Genomic DNA, 19733 nt, shown 5'->3' on the forward strand with positions numbered 1-19733 from the left:
GTTATCGCCCGGTGTTCAGAAGTGGCTCACTGAAATGGGTTCCCCTCTTACATCTTTCAAAGAGAGGATTTAATTCTGAAAATTAAATCGGTGGTTCTAGCAATTCTTGAAAATACTTCCTTACTCCTGGAGGCTGTTTGTAGTGGGTTAGGGATGAAGGACGTCTCAGGCTGGGAGTGTGGGAATTGCACAATTAAACACTGAACTCTGAAATTACATGGTCTCTGAGACAACACAGGGCAAATTACAGTTGATGAAATAGTTCAGTCTGCTAAATTCAGAGAAGAAAAAGTAATTTATTATTTCCCTGTAGAATCCCAGAGTTTCTTAACTGAAGATATAGTAAAAGACAAAGTAACAATACACTACTGTGTAAACTAATATGACTGACAATTAGATCAGCACTTGAGACAGGTGTTGGTGAATTCAGATTATTATCCTTCTGATGGCTGTGGTCACCTTTGCACCTTTTTCTAAAAAAGGAAATAGATGCAGCCTACAAAATGCCCATACCAGGAGAACAGGGGAATTCTTGCAGCACTACACAATTTTACACGTGGGAAGATAGTGTCTCCCCTACATTGTGAATGCTGCAACAAGACATGATAGCTAAGGTTGGCAGAAATATTCATATTAAAAGGAAACATACTCAAGTACTTAAGTACATTGCTAACAAAAATTGTGTCTTTAGTAGCTCATAACAAAATTACAAATACTAACTATTTAGGTTTAAATTCATCATAGTGCTTAACTGCATGTAAATGAATTCCACTATTGCTCCTATGTTTTTAACAACTTTATAGTTGAAAGAAACAGCACTTGAAAAACAAAGAGAAAAGAGGAAATAGCACTTGAGAGGAAGGGTCTCTGCGGTTGTAATTTCACTGTCTTCTGGTTTTCTTTAGGAGTAGTTATTGGACAGCTTCCTTATATGGAAAACATTGAAGTATATAAGTATATAAAATAAATTCTGTAGTGTTGCTATTAGTACAAAATACTATTCCATTTTACAAGGTGTGACTTATTTCCATTAAGCAATATGCAATGCCATGTCCTCCATGAAGTCTACTAACTGGGGACAGAAGCCTGAGAGAAATGAGAAAATATTAATCCAAAGTATAGGTATATGGATTACTAGATTAAGGATGAACTTGACTCTTATTAGATATAAAGTATTGAGTTGTTACAGGAATGTAATGAATATTTTCATTTTGCATGTAACACACGAGGATATTTGGGGTTTTGGATGTTGTCTGTTAGTTTTGCAGCCTTTCAGAACCACATGAGGATTCTTAGCAGTTACCTTCTTCGTTCTGACAAACACAAGATCTTTAGTATATTAGACAGATTTTATATGTATTTCTGGTAGCATGCCAAATCTGAGATGTGCACAAGTACTCTTAAGGTGAAATTGCTTTTCCATTCCTCTTTATAAGTCTAATCAAGCAGGCCTTGTGTGAGGACTCCAACTTTGGACTGTGACATGAAGTAGCTCAGCTCCCTTAACACCGATGTTGAAAAAATTTCTGAATTGTAAGAGCTACACGTATATCCACTGGCTCCAGAGATTACTCTAATAATCTGATTCTTCTTTTTACCTGAGGAGGTGTGGATCTGCTGCCATGAATACATTTTGCTCACAGCTTCCACCTTATCTTATCCTTGTAGCATTCAGTCAGTGAATCATCTTGTCAAATTACTGAGTTGTATCACACAACATTTTTGTTGCACCCAGATAGCAGTCTGGAATGTCAAATCTTATAGGCTGATCTTACACCAAATTCTTGCTCTGACACTTGTTTTATTTTCTTAAAAAACTTAAAGTACCATTGGAATTGTGTGGAGGAAAGGGATGTCAAGGAGAGAGTTGTCACAAGTGTCACTTAAAAGTGACAAGAAAAGCTGACAGTTTAATGAAATCTGAAATTTGGACCAAGTCTAGCTAAAGTTATTTTCAAAATTGTTATTTTATCTGTATTTAAACCTGTGTTCTCTACTAAGTCCTTCAAACAGTCTGATGGAGAATGAGTTTTGTCACTGTGGTAACCGCTGTGAACTCAATTTTCACACTTCAAGGCTGTAGTACACTTGGTGTGTGGAGAGGCAAAAAAAATTGTGTGCTAGTCCTATAATATTTGCCAATGATCTGTACATTATTGGATATCACTGCTTTTAAACATTCGCTTGGGGCCAATCTGATAGAGCTGGATGGTTTCTGGTAAGCAATAGAAAATACTGTAATCTGAATTTTCTGACAGTGATGTTTCTCTCATCATCTCCTGCTCTGCCACAGGTGAAATAGCACTGGCCACAGGCTGTTTCTCAGAGGTTACCATCTTCTCTGCCTGAGGGCTGTGGAGATGGACAGCTGTCAGTCCAGCCTCTTTCACTAGCAGTAAATAATCCCATGAAAAAAGGTTGTTTTTGACATAAGTGCCTCAAATACATAGAATGGCTTGCTCAAATGTGCTTTTGGGACATGTCCTAGGCCCCACAGGTGAATGGATAGAAGAGCTCACTGAAAAACCCCAGCATGTGACCGTGACAGTGCTGAGCTCCACCACTGCCCTGACATCCTGGAGATCATCGCAAGAGAGCAGCGGCAACAGCACCATCGTGTCTGTGGTCTCCCTGACCTGTCAGAAGCAAAAGGAAAGCCAAAGACTTGAAAAACACTACTGCACTGAGGTAAGCGGTGGAAACTGGAGCCTTTTCAAAGGCAGGAAAAAATTGGTAATCATCCTGGGTTTTGGGATCATCGTGCCCAAGGGCCCTCTCAGGCTCAGGGCTGCAGAGCACAGCGATGGGTGCTGCCTTCTGCAGTCTAGTTCTATCTGTTCTGACGCAGAGCAGAGGGGAGAGCATGACATTCAGGAATGAAAATGTGCAGTAAAGCACAGTAGTGTTAAAATTTCTGTTGCAGTGACTGTGGCCAGTCCTTTGTTCAAGCCTGAGAGTTATGTTGTACCTTTTGAGATGTTTTTGTGGCAGTAGGCAAAACAGTGCCATCTTGTAATAACGCTTAGGCATGTGCTATAATTTGTATTAAGCAAAGTGCTCATATGCATGATTATCAACCAACTTGCACTAATTCTTTCTTAGATTTCCTACATATGAATACAGAACCTGACTCTAAACTTATTCTGGAAGTTTAGAGGTGATCAGAATTCAGCTTTTCTTTTCATCCATAAAAAAAGATGTCAGCACTGGCACATAAATAATAATCCAGACTGTGATTTAGATGGACAATTCTTTAGGGCTGCCATATGGGGCATGTTTACCATGATCAAGAATCCTAAACCCCAAAATATGACAGTTTTGTTATTTGAAACCCTTAGAGAGTGCAACCCCACGTCGCATCCTGTGGCTGTGATGGATCAGTGGCATGTGGCTTCAATTAGAAAGAGGTTTTAGTCCAAATCTCAGTTGCCTTACCAAATGCTGATAAGACCATTCTGAGCAGTGTCACAACTTCTGTCTGGGTCCCTAAGTGTGTGTAATGGAGGAGTCTGCAAAGGATTGGGGTGCTGCCCTGCTGCACCCTCAGCTTGCCCATGCGAGTGGGAGGAGAACACTACCACTCCCAGTAAACCTTAATCTCCTTCAACTTTATGATTAGCCCTGCCAGTTAATTAATACAAGGATGTATGAATTTATACGTCCTTTAAAAATGTCTTTTAAAATGAGTCTTTGTCAAAATGTTTTGAGATTTATTCCAAGATTGTCCACAAACTTAAACATTTGGAAGTGTCTTTAGATGGCAATTTGAGAACTGTTTTTCAGAATCAGCTTGCAATCTCCTTGAGTTATTTTCCTTTCACTTATTAAAAGTGCAGTCATTACATCAGGAAGCAAAACAATATAGTATGTGATTATAAACCAAAGATAGCAAGTACATACACATATATGATTAAAGTAAATAATACAAGATTTATCTAAAAAACTCAAAAACAAGTACCTAAAGCTAATCTGTGAATAACCAAGACATCTATAAAAGTAAATGTCTGTTTATTGCAAGTAGGTAGAAAGGTCTAAATGCAGTTATTTGTTTCTTTTTGGACCACCTCTAATCAGATTTTATCAGGTTATTATACTTGGAATTATTAATGCCTGCTGGTTTGAATTCTCCTTGACAAGCCGAAAAGGGCAAAATTCAGTGCAGAGTTCTATCCATTTCTGCCATTGTGCATGATTAGAAAGTGATTTAGCTTTCCAAAGCAGCTGTTAAAGACAAATTCCCTTCCTCACTAAATTTGTGCTGGCACTGATGTAGTTGTGTGTATCACAATAAAACACCCGTGCAAAGGTGGCTGTGATACAGACTTTGGAAAAATTACAAAGAAAATATTAGTAGGGTGTATCAGCCTGCAGTTCTGGGAGGGGTGGATGAAGTCCTTATCCTCAAAGCTGCTCTGTGCATTTGCTGTTAGCTGGCTTTTTGGGAGATAAGGCTTTTTATATTGAATCAGACCAGGAATCAACTGGGCAGGCATTCTGCCTCCAGGTCTGACCGATACCTGAGGTGCCACTGCAGAAATTTTAATGGTGATGTTTCAAACTACAAAAAAAATAAATAAAAAATAAAAATAAAAAAAATCACAATGTTCCTTAATCAGGTCTTGTAGTGCTGTTCAGGAGAGGTGAAAGAGAGTAATTCCTCTCTGATTTCACCATGCAGTCATTTAACACTTGCATGCAGAATACAGCTTTCCCATAACACTGCCTTCAGTGTTCATATAGCTGCAGATGAATCAGATGGCCGATGAAAAACCTCAGGCTTTTATTGGAAATACACCATCTAAATACTCCAGCCTGAATAATATCACCTGAATATGAATAATGTGAATATTTCAATAAACTTTGACAGAAGGAGAGTGGGTCTGCAGTGTGACAGCTGACCTTACACAGCAAGGCAAGTGTGATTCTCTGAGTCAGATCATTTGTCACATCAGTCCTGGCTATTTTCACAGTTTTACCACTTTGGGGTTGTTGAATGGAATTTTAGGTGCTGATACCAGTGTTTTCAGAATTGTGCTTTTTGTAACTACAGTAGTTCATGTACAGTCTCAATCTTCTTTTAATTAACCAAGTAAATTCCTCATATCTTATGTATTCTCCTCCTATTAGGTAAATTCAAGCAGCGGCCTCATTGAAAATCTTGTTCCTGGTGCCCAGTACCAAGTTGTGGTTTACTTACGGAAAGGACCATTAGTTGGACCACCTTCTGATCCTGTTACATTTTCCATTGGTAACCCCTGCATCTACTGTTTGATATGTGCTTTACCTTGTTTTGTTTTGTTTTATTTTTCAATATGTGCACTAGTGTATTCATTAAGACCTAGAACCCACAAAGAAGTACAAAGTTGTCACGTTGGTTATTTCAAATGTGATGAACACTTCTTGAGAATATTTTTCTTGCCTAGCCCGTTACTGAGATGGGGAAAATACTCCTTCAGTGGAAGATAGATATTTCACATTTAAATATTAAGTTATTAATATTAAGAAATTCTTTGGTGTGAGGGCGGTGAGACACTGGCCCAGACTGCCCAGAGAAGCTGTGGCTGCTCCTCCCTGGTAGTGTTGAAGGCCAGGTTGGATGAGGCTTTGAGCAACCTGGTCTAGTGGAAGGTGTCCCTGCTGATGGCAGGGGGATTGGAACTGGATGAGCTTTAAGGTCCCTTCCAACCCAAACCATTCTATGATTACCAAACCTAACTAAAAAGCAATTATGTCCAGGATTCACATGCAGAGGGCCCTGAGAAAAGAACTGTCTTCACTCTTGGACACCTGTAGATGTTTGACTCTAGTGGTGCTCATAATCTGTGTCATTTAGGGTGGGAGTCACTTCACTTACGTGTAGCTAGCCTAAGGTGTAGATGGTCTGTGATGCATGGGGAGATGTGGGCACTTCCTAGAGGTTACTCATTCCCACTGTCTTGTGAAGTGCATGGGACTGCTGTTAAGACATTTGTAGCAAATGTGCTCTATGAAGGATGTAATGTGGCCTAGTCTGAAGGCCACAGTGCTAAGAGTCAGGAGAGGTGGCTTATCTCCTATGGTACTACATGACCATCACCAGCTTCAGTTGCTTATGATTTTTCTTGAGTTTAATGGTGGATCTTGATGTTCTCTGCTTTGAGATTTGAAGGTAAGAAGAACCCTCTTAGGTGGAGAGTAATGATTGTGGTTTTATGGCCAATGGGCAGAGCTGCTGCACCCATGCCTGTAATTCAGGATTCCACCAGGTTCCTAAATATTGAGTCTCTTAGAATAGAATTCAGTAGCTTTTAGTTTCAGTATCATTTATTTTGTTAAGGTTACCACTTTAACAAGATGTATTAAGAAGTGAAAGGGCAAAGAGAAAGAGATTCAGTGTAGGGAGTTATATTTGCAGAGAAATATTTAACCTGAGTCACCCAGCTTCTCCTTTTGACAAATACTCGACCTTGTGGGAGAGCAGGTGGCTGAAAGCTAGAGATCTTCAGTGTTTTTCATTCTGCTTCCTCTCTGTGATGTAGGGAACAAAGTGAAACAGAAAAAAAACAAAGTTAACTTGTTAAGAATTGTATCCTTAAATGAAAACAAATATGCGGACTATTGAATATGGTGAGATCTCCGTATATGTTTTCATAAACCAGTTCTGAATAAATATTTGAAAAGAGAGTATGATATCCATCAGTAAAAGAAAAAATAGTAAGTAAAAAATATATACACTTTATTATTAAAATTTCTTGTCATTGGACAATTTTTACAAAAGCGTTTTAGTTCCTTTCTCACTGTAGTTATTTCAGAAATCTGCAAAATTTTACTTTCACTTCAGAAAGTAAAATCATATATTCCCAAAGTAAATAAGTTCCTTCATTTTCTCCACTTTTGTGTGACCTCACAACCATAAAAGATTCTTACTAAACTCAAAACGTCAATCAGTTTCTAAACAAAACATCTCATAGATTTCTTATGATAAAGAAATCATGTATTTATGGAGTAAAACAATGGTTGTATGAGTTTTCATTTCATAACAGGATATTGAATTTGATATTAAAATAGTAGAACTGCAAAAGAAACTGTGCAGTGAAATTATCAGTGGTGGTTAATGATGAGTGAAACTGAAATAAGATAAAATACACTTTAAAAAGTATTCAATTTTCCCCATGTTTATCCTAAGACTCACTTTCACTGGGCAAGTATTAACTCTTTAAAGAAAGCAAAGAAAAGTTGTGGTAAATGATTTATGAAGGGAAAGGCAGTCGTGTGCTAACATGGGCTGAAGTAATCGGTGCTGGTCTCAGCTCTGACCCAGCGTGCAAACTATGGGGCTCTGCAATGCTTGCAGATGTTAACAAAGTGCTTGTTTAAGTAGCCTCAGTTAAATCATGAAGAATAATTGCTTTCCAGACAAGTAAGGGTTGCAGAAGTTGACCCTTATGTGACATTTTCAAGTCACTTCTCTTTCTCATTGTTATCATCTGAGAGGCAAGAATAGGAATGCATGACAGCACCTTTAGGTTCCCCAGGGAAGGAGGGATAGACATAAAAACTCTTCATTTTTGTAGCCTTTATCTTCCAAAGTGTTATGATTTTTGATGCTTTTGTTTTTGAGCAACTAGACATATCTCCTAAATTGCCTGATTTTCAAAGCAGAATGGAACCCACTGTGAAAAAATCAAGCCCTGTACTTTATCTCAAGCTAAGCAGCCAACACCAAGTAGCCTCTAGTAATTTCTGAAAACATAGACATAAGGAACTGGAGAACAAATGCTGAAAAAAAATGGTATTGTGACAAGGAAATGGTTGGGAATTAAAATCAGGAAGAATTAAAAAATGGTAGAACTTGGTTAAGGAAAGGTATTGTTTTTTGGTTTTTTTTTTTAAAAGTGTAATTGATAACAAAAACATTACTAATCATAGTTTCTGGTTTGTAGTGCCCACTGGAATAAAGGATCTGACACTCTACCCTTTGGGACCTACTGCTGTGGTTTTGAGCTGGAATAGACCTTTCCTCGGGGTGTTCAGGAAATACGTTGTAGAAATGTTTTACTTCAACCCATCAACGATGACCTCTGAGTGGACAACCTACTATGAAATAGCAGCAACTGTCTCCTTAACTGCCTCTGTGGTAAAGTGACTATTACTGGTTGTTGCTTGTGGCCATGGCACCTTGTGACATGTCTTCACCCAGCTCTTCCTCCATGAAAAAAAAAAATATATATGCCTTTAAGCCTGGCACATTTTTCCAGGCAAAGCAGAGTAAATGGCCAGGATGATAGAGGCATTTTCTATTCTAAAGTAAGGAAATGCCAGCTGAACCGTGTTAAATTTTAAGCAGAGTGATGAGATAGGAGATGGGCCTCTTTTTTTTGACCAATGGGGATGTTCAGCAAGTCCAGAGGCAGCTTCAGTTTGTGGGTCCGTTTGTGAGTCAAGACTTTAAAAAATTCCATCATCTGCTCAGGGGGAGTAGTCCAAAGCCTTATCTACATAATTAATATTGATAATGTGGATTTGGGGCTTGTGGGCTAGTGTGCCATCTGGAAGGCTTAGCTGCAGAGATGGTCTCGTGAAAATAGCTTTTGTGTTTCTGAAGGTACAGAGACTTATGCCAGGATTTCAACTAGGTGGAGATTGGTCTCTAGAAGTCCATACAAACACAGATTAGCTATTTAGCTAAATTGCAAGATTAGCTATTCAGGAAAAATAAAGTAAAATTTTCCTCTTCCTTTCCATATATTCCTACAGGTGAACAGATTTCATTCAGACTTCACCATAGCACAAGACAGCAAGCAATTTTAGCTGAAATTACTTGTTTAGAACTTGATGAGTATGCAAAAAGGGTAGCAATACCTTTTGCTGCTTGTGAGAGCCATAGTGATTTACTGTTAATTGATTTGCATAATACCATTTGCGGAGTCATTTTGGCTACAGCGGCTTAACTGTAATTGGGTACGTGACTGTAAATCTAGCACATAAATCTCCAGGGAAATTTAAAACAAAAATAACTTACCAAATGAGTAATTAATATCTTCTAGTCATGACTCAGCACAATTAGATTAATACCTGAGTGATCCGAGTCATCTTAGAAATAACGCCATTTTCCAGAGTTAATGTGGTCCATTAGAAAAGGGAATGATGTTGTCCCTTATTGTTACAAATCCTATTCAAGGAAGCCAAGTTGGAATTCCTTTGTCTGAAATACAACAGTGCTATATCACAGCTAAAGTGAACGTTTCTTAAATAATAATTTTAAAGAGTAAGCCTGAATTAGAAGAAAAGTGCCTCCCTGTTCTTTTGACATGGTATTTAATATATAGGTAGGTATTGGTGAATTTTTGTTTGGGTTCCTTAGCGGTGCTCCAGAATCCCACCATGCCCAACAAATTTCCCTATCACCTAGTGACATCTCTGAGTGGTGTATTCTGGAGCAACAGTGTCAAGCCCAGTGAGGAGGCAGGAAAATCAAAAATCAAGCTATATGACAGCTTAGATCGAAAACGATTTCCTGAAGGTTATCACTTGGTGAGAAATTTTGGGACTGAATTTGGTCTTTCACTCTGCTTAGTTGCTTTGTTCATTTTGTTCTCTACATCTTATTTTAAAATTGTCAAAACAATGTTGATATTGTCAATATTACACCAGGGTCATGTCAGAAGTCCAAGCAGCCTCAAGATTTTGGTGTTAATTGGATACAACTTTTTCTAGAAAGCATGAAAAGAATAGCCCATAAACCCTACATTTGGATTGCCTTGTAGTATCTGGAAAAAAAAGGCCACTACAAGCAGCAGAGATCTGTAAAAAACAGCAATTTCTAATTTGTTGGAAATTTTAGTTATTTCCAATTTGCTTTTCTTTTGAATTTTTAAAATATCATGACGCTTTTCATTTAAAAAGATAAAATTAAATTTTTTAACTTATCTATTACATATGATATTGCAATATAAAGCACACTGCATTTTATACTTAATTTATATCTCGTTTGTATTAATTTACATGAATTATGTCTCATGTATAAGTCATTTGTGTTTCCTTCATATTTCATTTTTAATAAATGTTAATATAAAGTGACTTTGAAAATGGGAAAAAAAAAATAAGTCTTTTGTAGTTGCAATATCTGAGTCAAAACCATTGTTTCCAATTTATCCTCAAACCCCATTTAATCAAAACAGAAAAACCTACGTTTTGCAGTTAAACTGTGGTCGCTCTCACTGCACAGATTTTTGAATAAATTGAAATCCCAAAATACAGAGTTTTCCACTGAAGCAAGGAGTGTGGGAGCTCAGTAAAATGGTCCCGTGTGTGGAGAGTAGATTTATAAATGTTGTTGTGTTTTAGATGTCACACCTCATGCTGGTGAATTTTCTCCTGAGCTGCTGTTCTCTTTTGTTGTTCTATAGAGAATAGCTAACCTGCTGCCTGCCTGGTATTACAATTTCCGGGTCACCATGGTGACTTGGGGGGACCCAGAGCTGAGCTGCTGTGACAGCTCCACCATCAGCTTCATAACAGGTAAGCAGCCACCTAGAAATGGAAAAGCTTGCAGAAGCTGAGGTGCTGAGAAAGTCTGACCTGAATGTTGTCTTTTAGCTGCAGATACTTGCAAGATAGGGTATTTCACAGCTAAGTTTTGTGTGGTGATGTTTTAAGGAAAGCTCTAAGGACTGCTTTAGATTAATATGTTTAATTTTCCTATGCGAAGCACAGTGTTTGATTACTCTGTCCCAGTCCTCCATCAGCTGAGTGCAGGGCTCCAGTGAGGGCCAGTGATCCAGCTCATTTTTTATGACAGTTTTAGGCATTGAAAAGTTAACAGGTACATAGTAATCCCAATTCTTAGGTTTGCTAATATTATGAAGCGTTTTTCCATGTATTTGCAATATTTCCAAATGCTTTTCCCTCCTTTTTTCTCCCCTTCACAGTAATCCACAGGTCAGACCACAACTGCACCTTAGCTAACTTGGAGCAGTGTTCTGCACTCGTAGGCAGACCAAGGCAGGAAGTATGTTCAGTAGACATGACTCTTGTCCTCCAGTGTTACCTTTTCTGCTGCGTGTGTTTTGCTTGCACACAGTAAGTAGGGAAGAGTGATGTTGTGATCAAGACATTGCACACATGCAGTGGTGTAGGTAGGTGGGTAGGTTGTCCATAGGAATCTGTGTGGTGCTGGCAAGTCATTTGTAATCTGGATTCTCAGCTGCTGTAAATTGATATAACCATGTGGGTTGCCCTCTTCCAGTTGAGTCTAGTTTTGCGTTTAACACACTCCATTGTCTCTTATCTGATACTTTGGGTTCAAATCTTGCAAGTGTCAAACAGATTAGCTGGAGAGGGAACAGCATTCCAGAGCTCCTGTCAACATCTTGCCACGTGTTTCTAATATCCAGGCTGGTTAAGTCAAAGTTCCTTGTTGAATCATTTTGCTTTTACACACTGCTGTTTAGTTCAGCTTGCAGAAGGTGATTGAAAGCACTAAATAACTCAGATGCATTCTGAGAGGAAATAAAGTATGATTCGCTCTTCTTTTCTAGCTGTAGAAATCAAATTAAGAGGAAGATCAGCCTACAAGGTCCCAACCACTCCCTCCAAAAGAGATGCTAACCTAGTCCTAGATTTTCTTTTAGGTGAGAAGCTAAAAGAATGTGACCGAGGAAGGAAAGGACTAAAGCCCATTTGCAATTATGATTAATATAAAGCCCAACAGAGCCCAATATAGAGTGCTCAACAGAGCCACGACAGAAAAATTATCCGTGGGTTAAGTCCCAGTTCCACTGAAGTCAACAGAAACCCTCCCATTCTGAGATACCTCATCCCAAGCTACCATGCCAACAAATTGTGGTGCTTCTCCAGTGTATCATCAGAAACCCACGTGAAGGGTCTCCAGGGATGTTCATTGTCCTTTGGCATCAATCAACTTTTCTGTAGCACTATAAGGAAGCAATTTTCCAGCTGGTTGATTGCTATATGAGGGGAGAAATCTCTTTTACAACTGATTTGGGCACCAGGTTCAGTGTTTTAGAGTGGAAATATTCCAGTGGGGCCCTCACACTTCAACAATGTGTCTCCAGAAAACTGCATCAGAAATGAGGGAGATTAAGCTTGTTCTAAAGTATAAAATGTCATCAGGATCAGTCTGGATCTCTGTATGGTGAAAGTAAAGATTGTCACTGCTATCAGATGAAAAATGGGTCACCTCCTTAACTAGCAGAGGTAGACAAAGCCAGAAATGGATGAATCTCTTAGATAATGCCGTCCGTTTATGACTGACAAAAGGACATCTGGTCTTAAGTGAAAATATCCAGAAAATATCCAACTGGAAAGTTGTATTAATGCTTAATTCCTTTTATTGTCAAAGGTTTATCTTTTTCTTCTGATCAGAACTTTTCTAGTTTTAAGATTCAGTCCCTTAATTCTTGTTACACTTTTACTGATTGAAGACACACAAAGCTTTCTTTCCCTCTCTCTACAGAATTTAATTTCACTCTTTTCTGTTAATAAATTGCATCCAATGAACTCTTCAGGTCCTCTCACTGTAAGGTGTTTTCTCATGTTACTTCTTTTTTCCCCCCACTCTGCTGCTCTAATTTTTACTGTCTTTACCAAAAAACATGCAAACTGGAAGTGTAATACCAACCTGCTGAATACTCCTACAGAGGCAAAATCAGCTCCCTGTTCAATGCTCTCCTGTTTGTGCATCAAGATGGTTGCATTTGCTAGGGCATCACGCTGGAGGTCTGTGTTGATTTACTTCTATTCTGTGTCTTTTAACAGAAGTTATCATTTGGGAAGTGTTTACATGCTTATTTCCTAAAGACTCAACTTTGCACCTGGTACTTTGAAATATGTTTTGTTTGAACAGGCCCAGCGTAAGGGCCAATAATTCAAATCACAGCCTCGTCCAAATCCTCCACTTCTCTGCCAGTTGCTGTGTTACTTGCATGGTTTGTCAGCGGTGCTTTTACTTGCAGAGGATTGATGGAGATGTTGAATAGCAGTGAGCCAGATCACAGCGTTTTAAGGGAGAAGTTGTAACAAAGAAATCTGACTTGATCAAATTACAGGGGCTTAGCAATAGATGGTCATCATTGAACGTAAGCATTAAATACACTCCTGTCCTCTGATTGCCTTATTACTTGCAATCTCTTCAGCTTTGTCCAGGGACTGCTGTCAGGCTAACTTGTCAGAAAGTGGCATGCCAATTTTGCATGTCTGCAGGTTTGAAATGTTTGTCCCCAGTAGGTGCTGTCGTTTCACTCTTTTGAGTTACCAGGGGACTGCAGAGTTCTTTATCACCCTCAGCCTCTTTCTTTCCAGAGAGGGAACAGATGGTTTTAGGGAGCACTTGGTCCCTTTCTGCATCATTCTGAACCAATGCTACCTCCACTGCACAGGTTGCCAGGAATTAAACAAGAAAAACCCCACCAAAAAGCCCTAAATTTTAAAATACTAGAATGAAGGTCTTGTAGTCTTCTTGACAGTACACCATCTGTCAGTTCTTCTGTGTGTAACTGGAGAGCTAACCTCTGCACTTGGAACATAGCTTGAGTTTTTAAAACAAAGCAGAAGGATCATCTGGGAGTTTGAGACCACACGTTGCAGAAAGCTCAGTACAGCTGAACCATGTCCCTAACGCAGGATCCCACTGCTTGTGCAGAGTCTCTAGTGAGGCTGGGGCTTTACTGAACCACAGTACCTGTAATGAAAAGGATATTACAAGAGTCCAGAGGATATGTAGCTCTCTCCCACAACAACTGGTCAGATGTCCCCAGGAGAATGGGGGAGATTTCATAGAACAGAATCACAGAATCATAGTGGTTGGAAAAGACCTTTAAGACCATCGAGTCCAACCATGAACCCAACACTACCAATCCCACCTCTAAACCACGACCCTAAGCACCTCATCTACCCATCTTTTAAATTCCACCAGGGAAGGTGACTCCACCACCTCCCTGGGCAGCCAGGATCCCACAGACTTATCAGAAACAGCTTTTATTCTCTCAGGCTCCTGCAGCAACTGTTGCAGGCTGTTGTTTTAACACAGGGAGAGATTGTGGTGCTGCCGGTGTTGCTGTGGTGACTAATGAGTTTTTAATGTCACCTGCTGGAAACAGCTGGATTTAAAGCAAAGGTAAGCAAGGGCACTTTAGACCACCAACATCTGCTTTTACAGCGAGAATGCTTTTAACTTTGGAGAAGCAAAAAGAGTAAGAAAGACAGACTCTTGATGTTAGTGACTACTACTACATCTGCTGTCTGTTGGTCCAGTGGAAGCTTTCAGCTGTCACTTTGGGCCAGGTCAGCAAGGGGATGTAATTTCCTACAGCTTCTCTGTACCACTCAGCTCCCCATGGAACGTGGTGCTAGAGGAGTTGATCACTCATACCCTGGCCCTTAGTCTCATTTCCCATATCCTGGATGTTCATTGTCAGATACCTAAAACAAACAGCTGCATGAACATTAAGGGGGAAAGCATGTCATCAATATTTAAGTAGAAGAGAAAATTATTAGTAGTATATAAGATTCATGCCAGTCGTGACCTTAAATTGTAAGGAATACACAGTCCTTGTGCAGGACTGGACTAGGAACTCTAGAAATTAAAAGAAGCAGTACTTTAAATATTTTATACTAAATAAAGTTGCTTCCTCTCAAGAGCATAAAAGGACATATTTAAGATTAATTTGAGACTATAGTCTTACTAAACATTTTTAAATGGCACTAAATTGTCCATGCATTGTATTTGCTGCCTTCCTCAGCGATTACTTCAGTAAATCTGTTCCCCAACGAATGTCTCAATGCCAAAGTCATAGAAACCTTCATGAAAGCAGCAGTGACATCTTGTGGCATCTTCAAACAGACCCAATCTCCGAGTCTGTCCTGCACTTCATCTTGGCTGCTGGCATCCAGGGCTCTGGTGGTGGGAAGGGTCCTCTCACCAGGCTGCTGCATCTGAGCTGCTTTTACACAAATGCACTGGACTCAACGGGGCTCATGCAGAGGAAGATCAATCATAGAATCATCGAATGTTGTGAGTTGGAAGGGACCCACAAGGATCATCAAATCTAATTCTTGCCCTAGCATAGGACAATCCCAAGATTCAGACCATGTGTCTGAGGGCACATGTTGGCCAAATGCTTCTGGAATCTTGTCAGGCTTGGTGCCATGAGCACCTCCCTGGGGAGCCTGTTCCAGTGCTCCACCACCCTCTGGGTGAAGAACCTTTTCAAGTTCAGTCCGTATCATTTTCCCTACGGCGCTCCTAAAGAATGTGCCAGGCACACAGATTCATACGCTTCCCCGTTTTATCCAGGTTATCCCACTGATGTCGCTTTGAGAGGGGGTTATGATCTTTACCAGTCGATGGAGCACTTAGTGGGCATGGTAGTGTTGGGCTGATGGTTAGACTTGATGATCTTTTCCAGGTCTTTACCAACCTTTTCTATGATTCTATGACTTTCACTTTTGAGTCTTCACTCAGTTTTAACTTAAATCCTAACTGGAGACCTGCACCTCCGAATCAGGCAATCAAGGTGAGCTGACCATCTATACTCTGTCTGCAGTTAATAGAAAGACACCTCCAGGAGGTAATTCTCTTACTCAGATACCTAGTTTAGGTGGAGAGGAGTTGCTCTTTCTTCTTGGGCTGCCCAGGGAGCCAAGGCCTCGTTGACAGCTCCAGCACAAGACAAGCCATGAAACAGGCTGCTCAGGGCAGTCCGAGCTGTGCAGTGCAGGGGACAGTGCCAGGCAGGATCTGGGAGTGTGGAGGAAGAGAAGGGACAGCAGCTTCTTCACCTAATACCTAATAATATAGCTGCCATATGCCTGGAGACTAGACACTTGGGGATTAGATGGCTGTTAGCTGACTGTGGCCTTCTGTAGTGGTGGGACTTTCACCCTGGGAACACAGCTGGCCATGACTTTTCATGCAAAAATATGGGTTTTGGAAAACTGCTGTTTTGGAGGCTTTTCCTCCTAGGAAGGTGCAAGCTTAGTGGGAGGAAGATATTTTTTCTTATGGGAAATATATCCAAATTATTCAGCATGACAATTCTTTATTTCTCACGGGTTGTCATTTCCTTTCAATGCTATAGCACAGTGAAGCAAGATCTGAGGCTTTTAACTTGACTTTGAATTCTGTTTGTAAATGTTGACTCCAAAAATTGGTTTATATCAGCCAGTAACTTCATGTTTCTTTTTTTTTTAATGGAAAGATTGCAGACAAAAGTATATTTTTTTCCAAATATCGCCCAGGTTAAACATAATTTTTTGTTTCTTTCAGCTAGCACTCAGGTGCAGATGCTTTTACCAATGTGTTTCTGCTACTTTTATGATACTCTTCTCTCAACAGTACCCTTTGGCAGAAGTTTATTATTGAACTTGGTAATTAACTATGTTAGACCTTGTCTGTAATACATTTGCCCTCTTCCTTCAGCACCAGTGGCACCTGAGATTACCTCCATAGAATATTACAACCACCTTTTGTACGTCACCTGGACCTATGGAGGAGATGGTACTGACCTTTCTCACTCCAGGATGCTGCATTGGATGGTCATTGCAGATGGAAAGAAAAAAATCAAGAAGAGTGTAAGTGTGAGTGGGGGAAGTGTCACTCATATCTTTGGTTTTTTGGTTTTTTTTTTGCTGAGTTGATAAATTTGTGTGACAAAGTTTAAGCAAGTTGATTAAGGTTGGTAGAAGCCTGATCAGTTACAGTTATTTCACAGAATTAGCTTCCAAAGACTCAAGCTCTCAAAACAGCCAGTGGACAAAGTGGTTCTATGGTGATCCAGCACAAGTGTTGATAATTTATGTGAGATTTTATAACATCTTATTAAACTTCTGAGCAGCAGCCAAGAAAACATAAAGAGTATTTTTGAGTGAACAGATAGGGTCCTTTCAATTTCTATGTGATAATAACCAGACTACACTACTACCTATTTTTTTTTAGTTCGTTCAGGCCAGATGCTATCATTTCCCATTTTCTGACTTTATCAGAGATCTTTGTAAATTATGTGTTTTCCATTTTCTGTTTAAATACAAGTTCCACTAACTGATGAGATGAGGATTTCACCCAGAATGCGCACACTTCTTAGAAAACTTGCCAGATGTTAAGATGTGTTCTTGGCCCGTTCTCTTGAACTCTTTGTGTGTATTTGAAAATCACTTAGAAAAAGAAATCTGGGTTTTCCAGCTGTGAATTAAAGTCATACTGCTGCAAGGTACTCAGATGCATATTCAACTTGAAGCAAAAGACAGTAATGATATGGTGGGAACTGTCTGAAATAGCAGTAGAGCACTGCAGAGTGGGAATATATATGGCCAGCGTTATAGCTTCATACAGCCTGTGACCATCTTCTACATCACTATTGATCTTTTAATCATTGACAAGGAGAAAGTGTCTGGTCTTTTTGAAGGGAAAGGTTTCCCTTCGACAGCTGAAGACTCAGCAGATGCTGAACTGGAAGTGTATTTTCAGCATAAGCACAAATTCATCAGCATTTTTTATTTGAATTTATATGGAACACCCTAGTTTTTGTTGGATTCCTCAGGCCTGCCAGAGTGCACCCATCTGGAGCTTCTTGCTGCATTAATCTAATTACATGATTAGTAGAACTGTTCAAAAACATGATATCTCTGAACAGCAGGACTTCCAATATTTTGATCTTTGTTTCAAACAAGGAAGAAAACTCCCACATTCCCCTCCCCTCTCCCTCTGCCCCAAATAAAGTATTCTAACAAAAATTGTGCTGTGATATCCCTCCTTTCCTTCCAAAATTCATGTTTTCTGTAAGATTATTATTCTTACAGGAAAAAAAAAATCTGACTTTTGTGCTACTGCTTCTGGTAAAAAAATATTGAATAAGAAATTCTTAGATTGAATAAATATAAAATACATTGAATTGGATATGAAATTGAATGAAAATGAATATTGAATATTAGATTAAACAACAGGTTAAAAATAGAGGATATCTACAAATAAATCTTCAAAGATGTCTTTAGGAGTATTTGTCTTTGTTTTATTTTCAGAATAAGAGAACCCAGTAAATATTCTTTAAGAAATTCCTGCAACAACCTCTTTATTGTTTTGGGTTTTTTTTTACCTGCTACCTTTTTTTGATACTGCTCATATTTGTAAGTATGGGTGCATGCTTGCAGGCTGCAGGGTGTACCTGTTCTCCTCAGCTCTGTTAGTCACTTTCAAAAATAGTTTCCTTTAAAAACCATAATATATTGTACTCTCTTTATCTCAGTTACCTAGATTGTTAAGATTATTATTATTATGGTTATTTTTCACGCAGAATTATTAAAATAAATAGGTACAACTGTCAAGTAATTATGGTTTTCTCTTCCTGCTATTTCAATACTTCCCAAGACTCTGAAGAAGTTGGTCAGTTTTAGGACAAGTGACCAAAATAACTCGCATAGTCTTGTTAGTCTTTATTAGGAATATCTGTACCTCATGGAACTGAAAGATTCAGCCTGAAAATTGATTGACTATGAAAACCAGCATGAGATTCCTGAATGCGCCCTTTGTAGACAGTCTACAAGTGCTCTGAAAACAGTCTGTTGCAGTACCTGAGATCTGCATCCTTCTCCATGTCCCTGGAGAAATCAGGAGCTCTCTCACCCCTAAAATAATAGGAAGAAGTTATTCATAATCTTTTGAAGCTCAGGTCAGTCTTGGATCATATCTGGTTTCAAACTTACAGATGACTGAAGTCAGACCCTAAGAACTATTGTCAAGTCAACAGGTCTCCAGGTAGGTGTTAGACTTGCCCAGCTGGATTTAATTTGCAGGTTTGTAGGTTACATAAAAGCTTGTCTATATGTGTCTTCTGTACTCTCTTTAGAGATATCTGATCTAATTTTAATTCCTCTAACATTGCAATGGACGCAAATCTATAGTTTGATTAGCGTTTTTGCACAACTTGAAAAATCTAGATGCGAGAGTACTGTCATTGGTGTGAGGGAGATTTTCTTTCTTCCCTAATTTTTCACTGATCATCAAGAAAATACGCCATAAGATTGTCTTCTCTCTGCATTGTGATATTCTTTGGAGCATTATGGCTTTCCACAGTTGGTATCAGTGGGTACTGGTTCATGTAACAAGTCTAGAGCATGCAGAAGACATCTGCTGTGATGCACAGAACTTTCTTTGTAGTATATTAAGTGGACGGATTAATTTTACAAGAAGGATATCTAATTTGGGTCATATTTAACAATTGGTGTCTATAATTATTGTAGGTAACACGCAATGTGATGACTGCAGTGCTGAGCTTGCCTCCGGGGGACATTTACAACCTTTCAGTGACTGCTTGTACTGAAAGAGGCAGCAATACTTCTCTGCCCCAGCTTGTGAAATTGGGTAAGAAATGCTTGTTTGTAAATGATAAACTCACTCCTCCTCTCATTTGACTAGAAAAGTAACTCTGTCAGCAGATCCAGCATCTTCTTCATTTCAGTGTCATGTACTTGTGATCGTATTTCTTTTGCAAAGCTGTAATTTTCACCTCGCTTTGCTGTGAAGGTTGTCTCATTCCTGCATATGAAGCTAATCTCCTAAAACAGTGTTACTCAAGAGGAGCAAGAGTGGTAGAATCTGACTGTAAGTGGAAGCAGGAGAGTGGAAATTGCTTAATGCCTTGCTAGGAGAACAACTCTGCTTCATAATTTCTTTCCTAAAATCTTGAAGACAGGCAGGTTTTGGGAAAAGCACACAGAATCACACAGAATCACACAGAATG

The 19733-nt window shown here is 39.2% G+C and overlaps 1 protein-coding gene across 1 annotated transcript in view; it reads left to right on the forward strand.

The window, feature by feature from the left end:
* The window catches only part of PTPRO (protein tyrosine phosphatase receptor type O), a gene marked incomplete at its 3' end in the record, with an annotated part of 35407 nt that extends 16053 nt beyond the window's left edge, over positions 1–19354 (forward strand). The window contains 6 exon segments of the mRNA XM_010165911.2: positions 2489–2688; positions 5128–5248; positions 7923–8116; positions 10389–10500; positions 16421–16572; positions 19234–19354. Coding sequence (XP_010164213.2) covers positions 2489–2688; positions 5128–5248; positions 7923–8116; positions 10389–10500; positions 16421–16572; positions 19234–19354 — 900 coding nt within the window.
* Between the last annotated feature and the right edge of the window lie 379 nt (positions 19355–19733).

Source organism: Antrostomus carolinensis, unplaced genomic scaffold, assembly GCF_000700745.2.
Source record: "Antrostomus carolinensis isolate BGI_N321 unplaced genomic scaffold, ASM70074v2 scaffold16204, whole genome shotgun sequence".
In the NCBI taxonomy this organism is placed as follows: domain Eukaryota; kingdom Metazoa; phylum Chordata; class Aves; order Caprimulgiformes; family Caprimulgidae; genus Antrostomus; species Antrostomus carolinensis.